Below are 13,133 nucleotides of genomic sequence, written 5' to 3'. Positions count from 1 at the left end.
GAATTAAAGCTGAAAGTCTGGACTCCATTCACATGTTGAATCAGGTTTTGCAGGGAAAAACTACAAAATCAATCTTTTTTTCCCCCCAACCAATTATAGATCTAATTGAGTTTTGTTCTGACATTACGCTGCTGATAGGACAGAGCAAAAAAATCAACAGAGAGTCACAGATGTTAATATGAATATCTTCTGGATCATCTGGATATAAAGACAGAGAAAGTGACAGAAACACTGAGTGTGATGGATCACGTTTATTGCAAGCCAATAAATTAGAACATTCAGAACTGAAAGATTTAAAGACAAATCGAGGGTGAATCCTCATCATTGGTATTATGAGTGAAAGGACTTTGTGATCTTGTCTGCTGCATAGAATAATCAATATCCTTTGACATCTATCAGGTCAGCACGCAAAATAAAACAGATATATGTACTGGTTCAATTGCACAGTCAAGCATAGACAGGTCAGTACAAAGAGTTTTAAAAAAATGACAAGAAAAGACCTTCTTCAATTAAAAAAATCTACCTGTAAAGTGCTCATGCCACATTTTAAAATCCCTTAACAACCATATTTCAGAGAAATGCAGTACCAAAAAAAATGTGAGGGAAACGGGAAAAGGAACAGTTACAGCATTGATAGTGCAGTTACCTTATAAAATCTTCACATATCCCAGGATTTAGGCAAAAAACAAACAAACCCAAAAACCAAATGTTTCCCTTTAAAAAGACTCAAATAAACTAAACAATCGTCATGGCAGCAGTGCCATTTGTCATTCATAAAGCACAGAATATGAGTCTGCTGATCATTACTTCAGGTTTTCATTAACATACTGAAGGTGTACATAAGCAGTGGTAATCCTCAAGGAGACCACAAAAGCTGTGTTGCTTAACAATGCCGATTCTTCAGCGGATCCTGTTTCTACTTTAAAACAGAAGAGCGTCTCCAGACAGGATCTTCTTGGTCCTTCTAGGTGAGACAAAAACAATGTCCCCTGTCAGAGGATTTCAGTGTTTACACCTCGATGAATTAGTCCCACTGTCATCTGGGCCTGCTGGGAGGCATCAGGGCAGCCCTCCCGCCGAGCTAGGGGAGCAGATAAATAGTATTAGCACACATACTTGGGATGAGACATTTTTATTCTCCAAACTTGGTCTTGGTGTGTTTATTTCCCCATGTTAGTGCCTCACCAACTCACTGGTGGTCAGGAGAAGTTTATATGCTTACTGATTCACTGACTGCTTGTTCATTACACTGCTATGCTAGGACAGAGCCAAAAACCACAGACATCTTCATAAACGTGATATAGCCTCTGAGAATGTCTGAGTCTGAATACATACCAGCTGAGTGTGAGGCAATGAAGACAGGACTGCGGAGGGCTTTGGCTTCGCTGGAGGCATTGGGGGCTTTGGTTTCATGATCTGAGAGACAAAACAGTTCATGTTTTAAAGAAGCAGCAAACGCAAGCACTGTTAAATGTGTATACGCAAATAATGAGTTCAGTTTGAACGTTATTTACCGGCTTTGTTGTGAGTGGTGGCAGAGGTCTCGATGGAGGCAGTGGCTTACTCTGAAAAAAAGAGAAAAAAAAGTATATATATAAGACCAGAATAATGATACTAAAATAAAATTTTTTAAAAATAATTACTGCCCCAAAAGACAATGAAGACATGCAGTTTTACCTCAGTAAAGATTGGCTTTCTTGAAACAGCTGGAGCCTGCGTGAATGGCTTTATAGCCTAAATAAAAACATTTATTTACTAGTTGAAACATATAAATAACATTTAAATGAAGCTGGAACCGGAGGTCAGATTACCTGCTGAAACACAGATGGCTGGGGTACGGCTGCTGCTTTCTTGGGCGGCTGTAAAGGGAGAAAATAGAAATGAGTACAGTCTAAAATTTTATTTTTTAAGCCTTATTCCTCACTGGTTTTTGACAGTTTGACTAAAATACAAGTCTGTTTATGATTTGAATTTGGTCCAATAACACAGGCCAAAATCTACTGCCACAGCACATTACGGCACTCTGGTGGCAAATCTGCTACATCACAGAAGGTGCTCACCTCTGGAGCTGCTCGGCTGGGCTTTAGTGCTCCAGTCTGTGATCTGGTAGGAGCAGAGAAGAGCGGTTTACATGCTTGAGTGGCCGACGACTCCAAAAATTTAGGCTGGCTGATTTGTGCTGATCCAAGAGGAGGCCTGCGTCGTTCGCTGCTCGACCGAAACAACGGGTTGAACTGTCCCGCGGAAGATGGGAGGTATCTGCAAGGAAATATGCACAATTGCTTAAAAGAAACTCTGACAAGCTTATAAAGTTTTATTTACTTATTGTGGTGATCCAAAAGCTAAAAGAGAGGAGGAGCTCCTTTCTGTACCTCTTCGCAGGCTGTCTCTTTCTGACGTACCACATCAAACTCCCGATAACCACGAGCAAAAGAAGAAGTAAGCCAGCCACCACTGACACTATGAACTTAACCAGGCCTGACTCTGTACACACACACAATAACACAACAGATTAGGCCAATGAGATTTTTTTTGCCCAAGGATGAGCAAATAACAACATACGTCACCCCCCTCAGGAAGCAAACTCCTCTGTAACATAATTAGGGCGTATGTACACACTAATAAGGAAATGCCACTGCATCAGTGTCTGCTTGTATTCATCAGAACAGAGCACGATTGTTTTAAGGCCCATGAGAAATTCAATCCAAGTATTGCAGCTCAGTGGAAAACAGAGCATATGGGTCATGTGTAAATCATGGTTATTAAAAGGGCAGGGAGAAGCGGGCTATCAGTGGGTGTATGTCAGGATAGTAGAGTACCTTGAGGCAGCTCGGACTGCTGCACATCACAGAAAGGTGGAGCCCAGCCAGGATCGCAGTGACACTTGCTCTCATGATTGCAGACCTGTAAGAGATCCCACTCATAGTACGCATGTTGTGCTGCCATAAATCCACAGTGCTTTAGAGTACCGAGGATCTAAAGTTCTCACCCCACGGTTGTTGCATTTGGCAGAGCAGTCATTTCTTCCATACATTTTTATGTTTTTTATGTCTTGACACTGTTGATTGTAGCATACCTAAAGGACACACAAAGACTTTGCAGGAATCTGTAGCGCATGGATGTTTTCTTCATTTTAGCTACAAAGAGCAGCTTTCTCACCATGTTTTTGCCGCACTTAGTGCCAGTAGGTACCATGTCCAAATCTTCGGGGTAGTTATCTTCAGGGTTCATAGTTGCCACATTGCACATGTCTCCGTTTCCTACTTTGTAAAGGGACTTCCTGGATGTCACAGGGAACTCCCATCCGCCGGAACAAAAAAGTTGACCACAGGACTGCTCTCTGTAACCGAAAACCACAAGGGATGGTTTCAAGAACAAACAGTACCTGGCAGTGAATATGTGCAATTGTAGAGCTTTGGATTGCATACCGGCCTGGGCATCTCTGGTTAAAGTGTGTCTTTCTGCAGTTTCCATGCAGATAGAAACAAGCGTCTGAAGCGACTTCAGCATCTGAAAACAATCACAGCAAAAAATACAGCTTGATGAGTCTTGATTATTAAGAATAAAGCACATCTGAAGCAAACTGTGATTCACTAGTTTCTTAACCTGGTCCCCAAAGCCTCTTGCAGTGATCCCGGCGTGAAGGACACTGTCCATTGTAGCAGTACCCTGTTCCATGGTTACACAGCAGGCCATTCTGGGTGTAGGCGTCAGTCGGACAGACAGCAGAGAAGCCGGTGCAATATTCTGCCAGGTCGCAGTCTCCTGCTTTCGGTCGGCAGACGCTGCCTGTCGGTTTCAGCTACGGAGTGGAGAGGAACACAGATGGTGATGTACCGACTACTAAAATACACGCACTCACACATAACCAGCCAGACGGCACAGTCAGACTGTGTCTTGTTATATAGTAACATAATTAGTATCAGTGTGACTTCACACAGTGAGTAGTACTTACTTGGCAGTTGTGGCAGCACTCTCCCTCTCCACACTGGGCTCCTGCATTCAGTTTGCAGGTGGTGGCATTGCAGCAGGGATTCTTGCATTCCTGGCAGGCATACAGAGGCATGCACATCTCAGTCATCATTGTGTGTTTCAGTAATGGGAGTTTGGCTATACAAAACGAACGTGATATGCACAAACCTCCACCGTGCCGCAGTCGCACTCCTCTCCAGGCTCTAAGAAGGCATTTCCACACATGGGGCCCCCATAAACTCGATCGGTGGAAGGAGTATTGAGCAGACATGCCGGGTTGATCTCCTCCAAGAACTTGCTGAGCTGCTGCCGACTGCAGCTGCTGAACAGCTCCGGATACTTTAAGCTAGAGGAGGTGGACGATAATAAGACCATATCAGATGTTTTTCCTTCGAAGGTCTGCACATAGGAGGGTGTTCATTTGCACAGGTGCAAAGCTGAGCTTACCCAACGCTCTCTGACATGATGCAGCCTTTTTTTGACACAGAAGTGCCACAGACACAGTCTTCAGTGTCGTGGGACAAGCCTAGGTTGTGACCCATCTCATGCGCAATGGTGGAAGCCACTCCAATTGCATTAGTGTTATGGTCCTGTGCGACATTTAATTCACAAACATTTAATTTCCACATCTTTCCACTTTTAATTAAAGAAATCCACATTGAAACATGACTACCTCATTGACAGCTCCAGAGTTAGAGGTGCACATAGCATTGGTGTTTGCTAAGCCTACAGTGGAGCCATCAAAATCCACAGCTCTGAAAGGTGATGAGGCAAAATGTTTACAAATTATCTTATCATTTTTTAGATAGGTTTAGTAAGCAGTAGAAAGACGAACATCTTACGTTATGAACTGCGCATTGTCATGTTTGGTCCTCGGCAGAAGGTGCTGCTGACGCCACTCAAGGAAACGACGGAGGGTGACCTCAGGGTCAGTGCTGACATGTATTTGATCTCTGTATGACCAGATATCCAGGCCGACGAGCATCACACGAACGCCCACAGGGCGATAGAGCTGAAACAGAGCAGCGCGGTGAGCGAAATCAGTTAAAATCAGCATTTGCAAAACCACAAAATGCTTCAAGCAGCAGATTTTATAAATGTGCAACAGGAAACTAATGTTGGGTATAGTGCTGCAAGATGATGCATACACATTGGGAGTATGCAAAGAGAATTGTGGGATATGTGTGAAAATTTTCAGTTAAGGTGTGAAGATTCACAGTTAAAGTTAGATTTTTCACAGTGAGAAAAAAAAAACCTTCTCCTTCCTTTTACTGGTCAGATTCCAGTCAGTAAAGAACAAAGTATCAGGACACATTTCTTGCGTGAAATCCAAAGTGAAAGTAAAGCTTGAAGACGTGTGGGACACGAAAACACAGAAACAGTGCCGAGACACAAACGTACTTTGTCCACGTGGTTTGCTATTTCAAGCGCTCTGGCCTCTATTGTCTTCTTACTGCCAAACTTCTTATACTGAAAGAAACCATTATTTCACTTAGTATCACATTTAACAACATGCCATGAACAAAAGAAGATCTTACACCTCAAAAATTGTCTTACTCGTGACTAGGCAAAAGAAAAAGTGAGCTCAAACCTCTCTATGGTCAACCACAACAACCAGCTCCACCGTCCTGGGTCTCTTCGTTCGCTCTGCTTTCTGAGCTCTGCTTTTCTGAGAAACACAAAAGACACATGATATTAACAATGTTGAGCATTTGTGTATGTGTACCTGTTTGGTTAGGATTATGCGGTTAAAGGGTGGTTAATGAAAAATAAAAAGTTTCAGTGTTTGGGGTGACTGTGGTTCAGGTGGTAGAGTAGGTTGTCTACCAATCAGAAGCTCCTCCAGTCTGTGTGTCACAGTGTCCTTGGGAGAAACACTGAACCCTGAGTTACCCCAGATGTGAGTGTGAATAAAGTGTGTGTGATTGGGTGAATAGGAATCCTAGTATAAAGCGCTTTGAGTTTTTAAAGTTGAATAGAAAGGCACTATGTAAGTCCATTTGATCGTTTAAATGCTTTTAGAGCAGTGTAACAGTGACTTTGTGCTAAATATTCACACACTCAGTCACAGGTAATGACCCAAACATATTAAAAGCGATCTATAACTTCTCTCTGTGGTGTTTCCCTTTTTTCTTAGATCCTTTCATTGACTAAATGTATTGTCACTTGTGGGAAATGTGGTTATTTCACTGTAACTTCACTTCTAATTGTCGACCTAAAGAAATCTATTTTCATACATCTTCATAAATGTCATGACGATAGAGAATTACTTATATTTTTGTATCACAATGCAAAGTCCTGTTTTTTTGTTTTTTGCATAAATCTATGAAATGTGAGACAGCACCATAAATCTGGATGTGTCCATCTTGTGTGTCTTTACCAGACTGGCGAGCCGGAACAGTCCAGACGGACGAGCTACATGATCATAGAAAGTGGTCGTGTTTCCATGGGAACAGAGGCTCCTCTTCTTCCTCAGGTGTTTGTAGTTGTAAACAGCATGAAGACCCTCATCGCTGTGAGTGTCGGCACTCTGGCCGTCATCCTGCTGTCCTGCCTTGGTACCGAGAGGCTCAATGAGGTACGTCTGGTCCCGGAGGCGCACAAACCCCCTACAGAGGGGACAAAGGCAAACTTTTCAGCATGTCTGGTTCTCAAACGTCAACTTTCCCCTTTCATGACAGCAACAGAAGGGTTAACGAGAGAAGTCTGCATGCAAGGAGCACGAGTTACTGTGCATGCAGTCTTGATGATCTTTAGGAGGGATGCTGATCTTCCCTTTAGTTTGGGCGTGCTGGCCATGAGTCACAGACGAAGTCTTACCGTAACATAGCATCATGGTTTTTATGAAATTTGGGCACCCCTTCAGGGAAAGAAACCTTTTTGTAATTAGAGGTAAAAGATGAAAGAAAAAAATTATAGCCTGCATTACTCACTTTATTCCTGAGCAGAGTCCAATGCTGGCAGAGGAGTCCTCCACTCCCACGATGTGTCCGTGGTAGTAGCAGTGAACCTGAACAGACAGCCATGATTTGTACCAGAATTAATAATGACATTTGGGATTTTTTAATCTCCCAGATATCTCAGTGTGGTCTGGATGCTAATCTTAACCTTATATGTCATTCCCACTTCCTCCTGTTTCTTCCTGCTGCGTGTGTGTCTGTGGTCATAATCGGGAACCTGAGAAACTTTTTTTTTTATGCAATTTGATATTTTGAAACGTGCAAGAAATAATTACACATACTGCACAAAATGCCCCTGATCTGATATTTGTAGCAGATAATTACAATTTACTGCAAAGTGTTTACTTTAGAAATACGTTAACAGTAAGCGTGGATACAAATAAGTGAGCACAAAAGACCTGTTGTCTTTCTTCAGGTCAGAGCTATGATTTTAATATAGTCAAAAGATTTATATTGGCATTTCGCAAAAGGAAAAAAAAAAAATCCGGTAATGAATGATAAATGTACAAACACCTCTGAAAGCAGTTGGTGGCACAGGATATCCTGCTTTCATATGATTCAAGCCTGTGCAGTCAAATACTTACATGGTAATCTATACCAGTAAAAAGGATCTGAGAGAGAATGACTATGGAGTATCGTGCTAAGCATCTTGTGCACTTTCACAAAAACAAAATAGACACATTTTCCCGATGGTGTAGACAAATAAAATAATGTAAAGATACATACACTTAGATCTGGAGTGGTTGAGATTTGGTCTCCCTGATCAGAGTAATGTGTCACAGAGAAGGTTTTACCCACTAGATTCCTGAAAAAAGAAAGTGCACAAATTGAGGAACCTCTAAGGTTTAAAAAAGCCTTAGAAAGTAGCTCAAAATCAAACAAGTCATTTAAAGTTTTCTCACTTGTTCTTTTCCAAATGCAGAGTGTGGTTTTGCCCTGCGATCCATATAGAGTACTGCAGTGCATCAGGGTATTTCTGTTCACACACACACAAGAAGCAGAAGGGATTTAAATTCATTCTTCAGATCACTTTTTTCTTAATGAACTGCTTCAACAGCACAGTAGAGTGAGTGTTACCTTGTGTGTAGCAGCAGCATCATCATCATTAAAAACAGATGAGTCCTTCAGCCTCAGAGGTATCACTGTTTGGTACTTTATGACATGAGGTAGAGTCTCTACACTGGCTGTAATTATCCCTGCAAGTGTTAAATGATTTATTAGATAAATCGAAAGAAAGAAAGAAAGAAAGAAAGAAAGAAAGAAAGAAAGAAAGAACTCTTTACATACCCCATGAGGAGAAGAAAATCCATATAAAACATCCAGAACTTGACATGTTGCTCTATCAGACACACTCTGTCATTGTGTGGTTGGCTCTCTGAGGGAAATACAGAGGATCCTCAGCTCTCCGCCTCTCTCTCTCTCTTTCTCTCTCTCTCTTCCTCTCTGCCTCGTAATATCCTGTAGCATCTAAATCAGAGCAACCACGAGTCACCACAAGAGATTGTCAAAAAAGAAAAAAAGAAATTGTTAAAAAAAATTGTCTCCAAATATGTTTTTGAACTCTGTAGTCTGTGATTTACATGAGGGGCTGAACGAGCAGAGTGAAGAAACAGACACGAATAACAGAAGCACTTTAAAAAACCACGCCTGGAAAGTCTGTGAAAGTTATTTCTGCAGTTAACTGAAAAATAAAACGCTTTGCCACCAAAGTTTCACCCATCCTAACCACTCTCACAAACTGTTGAGTATCAAAGCTTACTGCTACAGAACGGTAAGAGTTATCTGTCTTTAGCCATCAGGGCACGTTGTTGTATTTGCAGCCATCTAGTGGTAATGTGCTTGAAGCATAGGCTTGAAGTTTAGGGATGTTGATTGGTGACCTGTGTTTTAATGTTTTTAGGTCACAAAAAAAAAACACATTTAGGGAGCAATTTTCAAGAACAATGAGCTTGCAACTGACTGGATGCCTTGTGAAGGAAAACTATGTAGGTCCCACTACTGAAGAGAGACTGCCCTACAATCCAGTGCCCACTGGTATCAGACCAGGGCCCGCACTGTATGCAGTTCTCTGCATTAGCAGCCTGAGACCTGCCTTTGACTTTTTTATAAGAAAGAAGCTCTTTTAGCTGCTGTGCACCTATAAAAATCTGCATGGGAGGAGAATTGGAGAGATATACATGAAGTGTAGATGAGAGCCTACCCCAGAATAAAGCTACATGTGGCATGTGGGATGACAAGACTCCAAGTTCCAAGGAGTTAAAAAGAAAAAGGGGTTCACACTCCAACCAACAGAGGCGCTCCAAGGACACGCTGACAACATCTTTACTTCGTTCACCTGTAACATGGTGGACTAATGTTGCTTGTATTAATTCATCTCCTTGTTTGTTGTGGGAAGTTGTGGTTTTGCGTGCCACATTTACTGTGAGCCAATGGCTGTGATGGGGTTGGATTAATTGAAGGCGGGTGTATTTGATTGCACTGATATGCTAGTCTACTTATAGCCCACACTACAAACACCGCTATGATGTTTTGTCTCTCTGTGCAGGTATGTCATATGATCAGATCTAAGATGACTTGATTCAAATATGTTTAGGATGGATAGTTTGCTGCTCTGTGAATTGTATATTGAAGATGTAGTTATATTGTGTCTCTCTGTGCAGACCAGGGCCTACTATATGCCGCAGCCTAAAGGCAGAATTGGGTTGCTGAGGCTGGAGTGATTACTGGCCATCTACTTTCAGGGTGGTGGGTCTTGGGGGACAGCTGCTGGTTGATATCTGAAGTGCAACTGAACTGAGGCATCGCTGGCTCTGGCCTTGGACTGTGGGTTTTATCCCCTTTTCAAGTGGGACACTGGACTGTTTTATCCCTTCATTTTTTTGATCATTGTACTAATAAATTCTTTTTGAATTTTATTGGTTGTTGTCTTTTGCCCATGGCTGAGACAGCTGGTCAGACCTAGAATCTGTTTGTGTGTGTGTTACACACCTTGGCAAAGAAACTCCTCAGATGAAATCTGGCTCTGGTTGGCACATTTAGGGGAAACAACCCAGACCTACCTCACCCAGCTCCTCCAGTTGCAACAGAGGAAGATTTTGTTGTCTGTCTTTGCCATGGTAGTTTTGGTGAAGGCAGTATCCTACATGCCCAAGTGAGGCTAAAATGTGCACAACACACAGGTAACCAACAGGCAGTAATGGGGAGAAGAGGAAGCCTGGACTACAAGAAGCACAAATACGGTGTGGATAACCTAGACAGGATGTTGGCACCTCGAGTTGTTGAAGGAAAACTAGCAGATGGCTGTTGGGTCTTTTCTACGATCTCCTGGATGTTGTGGAATACAATGCCTTTGTTCGGTGGAAACCACTTCACAGGAGTGGGAGTCCTCTAACACCTACAAATGAAGAGTGATCCTGGAAGAGCTGGGGCACATGCTGGTGACCTCAACAATTGCAAGACAGCCTTGTCCCCAGTACTCGATAGCTGCCATTCATCCCAAGATACAGTAGTCTGAACCAGAGTGTGACCCATACCCCACCAACAAAATGAGAAGACTGAGCAAGAAGTGCACCTGCAGGATTAGATGTTGGATTAGAACATCCACTTGCTCCACCTATGGAAAGTGTGCCTACAAAGACCACTCCCTCGTGGTTAGCACATCCTAATGAGGATGCACACAAACTCAAATACAAATTTTTGTCATCTTAGTGGTCATTTGGTCATTAAATGGCCATTTCTGGCCCCTAAGACGCCAGGTGGTTGTTTATTTTTGGTCATTCATCACAAGAACTGATCATGCAAAATTAAATAAATCATTGTTACTGTTACTTTTACTGACCTGTAATGATTGAAAAAATATTAGGTTTCATGCATTATATGGTTAAAAAATTCAGAACTTTATTTCCTTTTTCTCTGAAAAGTTACTGGGAAAATATAACCAAACTAGGCTTTAAAGGGTAAAAAAAAAAAAAAATCTGAATTTGAATAAAATGTTGGTTTTCGTGACAAGGACTGATACCAGTTTGAAAAATCAAGTGGAAATTGTTTTAATATATTCATTTATGGCATTTTGTGAAGGTAAACAGAAGGTGGCCACTTTTGTCCACGAATATGCTGCTGGGGGTTTTCTGTCACTGCACAAAAAAGTTATGACGCATGTATAATCATTGATACTGTTAATTATTGAAATACATTTAACTGCAATCATAGTTAGAAAATGCTTTTATGCTTTTCTCTTTGTAAATAATTCGAATTAGCTGATCTAAATGGTATTAAAAAGGGTTAAAATTCAGAATTTGAGTGAAATTTGGGGTTTTATAATTAGGGCTGATGCTAATTTAAACTCAAATACAATTATATCTGTTTTCTGATATTTCTTGAACTACACCAAAAACTTAATGTTCTATAAGATGAGAGCGGTAGGGCTTGAAATAACCTTCCTTTGGAATAAAGCATTGATATTTATTATTATTATTATTATTCATTTATTTTTTTTAACTATTAAGTTTGAGGGAAGACAGTGTTTCCCACAGCTGTATTAGGTCAAAGCAGGGCGACTAGTGTTCAGTGATGACTATCAGGTGACGTCATAACCCCGCGCCAAAATACAACCGAAAAAGTCAAGAGCATCTGGCTGTCACTATAGGTCTTGTCTTATTGGAAGATGGTGTTTGCCCATAACTTTTCACCACATTGCTCCACCTTGTGGAATAACAGAACAATTACAATTAATAAGAAGTCATTGTTTATTAAAGAGTGGTTTGAAAAAAACATAATCTTTATAACAGACTTACTTGATGAAAGGGGTCAGTTTCTCTCAGTTTCTCTTAGATTAAAATAAATCTAACTTCTCTATCTAATTCTTCTGTTGTTAAATTTACATACTGGAAACTCAACAGCTCATTATTACAAAAAGACGATGTGAAAAAGGAGCTTAAAGAACTGATCTCAAACTTTTGGTCTATAGCTCAAAAAGATTTAAAGTATGGAAATAACTGGGAATTATTAAAATTTGAAATTGGCAAATATTTAAGGAAGGTTGGCAGCCTTAATGCAAAGTCCAAAAGATTAGAGGAAGAAAATATAATCTCTCAAATCACACAGTTATCTAATAAACAAATTGACACTTTAACTGAAGAGGATAAAATGAACCTTGCTAAATTACAAGATAAATTAGATCGTTTATACACAGACAAAGCAAAAGGAGCTTTTATCAGATCAACATCTAAATGGCTTGAAGAAGGTGAGCGTAATTCCCATTATTTCTTCAGTTTAGAAAAGAAACACTCAAGTATAAATAATATTAGCAAATAAATGATAAATGGGGTTATAACAGAGGATTACAGATTAATCTCTAAATATTGTAGTCATTTCTATAAGGAACTTTATAGCTCTACATTTTCTCAGGAAGCTACAAATCATCTCTTAGAATCGCTGAATGTTAAATCTATCAGCCAAGAAGATTCTATATTATGTGATCAACCCATCTCATTAGAAGAAGTCAAAGATGCAATTGGGCTATTGAAAAATAATAAATCTCCAGGTACGGATGGTCTTACTGCTGAATTGTATAAAGCTTTTTCTGAAGAGTTGTCTCCCTTTCTTCTTGAGGTATTTGCAGAAAGCATAGGAAACCAACAGCTTCCCACTACGATGAATCAAGGTTTGACTACGTTGATTCCGAAGCCTAATAAGGACCTATTAATGATTGATAATTGGAGACCAATTAGCTTGCTAAATAATGATTATAAGGTATTTGCTCTAATTATAGCTAACAGACTTAAGATGATTCTTGACTCTGTTATTGATGAAACACAATCTGGCTTTATGCCCAAAAGACACATAACTAACAATATCAGATTGGTTTTAGATATTCTGGATTATTCTGACCTCATAAATTGCAATGGTTTCATATTATTTTTAGACTTCTACAAGGCCTTCGATACAGTGGAGCATGAATTTATATTTCAAGCTCTGGATAAGTATGGTTTTGGCTCTTACTTCTCTACAGCGATTAAAACATTATACCATAACAGTAACAGCAGTATTAAATTAACAAACGGTACTTCACCCAGATTTAACATACAAAGAGGGATAAGACAAGGCTGTCCCATTTCTCCATACCTGTTTTTGTTAATTGCCCAACTATTGTCTAACCATATGAAATCAAGCAATGTAAAAGGTATATCACTAATTGGCAAA

The 13,133-nt window shown here is 40.4% G+C and overlaps 1 protein-coding gene across 1 annotated transcript; it reads right to left on the bottom strand.

The window, feature by feature from the left end:
- Positions 1-243: 243 nt before the first annotated feature.
- adam8a (ADAM metallopeptidase domain 8a) lies at positions 244-8,302 on the bottom strand. The gene is made up of 25 exons (XM_085477841.1): positions 8,220-8,302; positions 8,010-8,128; positions 7,835-7,908; positions 7,659-7,737; positions 6,906-6,982; positions 6,353-6,581; positions 5,564-5,641; positions 5,374-5,442; positions 4,815-4,984; positions 4,646-4,727; positions 4,420-4,562; positions 4,141-4,318; positions 3,956-4,045; positions 3,607-3,802; positions 3,429-3,510; positions 3,160-3,340; positions 2,990-3,076; positions 2,820-2,904; positions 2,373-2,484; positions 2,061-2,259; positions 1,812-1,859; positions 1,678-1,734; positions 1,515-1,565; positions 1,336-1,416; positions 244-1,081 (listed from the first exon to the last, which is right to left on the bottom strand). Exons 1-25 carry the CDS (start codon positions 8,263-8,265, stop codon positions 1,037-1,039), a joined length of 2,658 nt encoding a protein of 885 aa, XP_085333967.1. The 5' UTR covers positions 8,266-8,302; the 3' UTR covers positions 244-1,036.
- Between the last annotated feature and the right edge of the window lie 4,831 nt (positions 8,303-13,133).

Source organism: Copadichromis virginalis, linkage group LG13 (assembly GCF_057382275.1).
Source record: "Copadichromis virginalis isolate Kocher_CV1m ecotype Utaka linkage group LG13, C_Virginalis_male_GT1.1, whole genome shotgun sequence".
NCBI classification, from domain to species: Eukaryota; Metazoa; Chordata; class Actinopteri; order Cichliformes; family Cichlidae; genus Copadichromis; species Copadichromis virginalis.
Note: the sequence above shows the minus strand (reverse complement) of the source record. Positions and strands in the feature narration are given on the sequence as shown.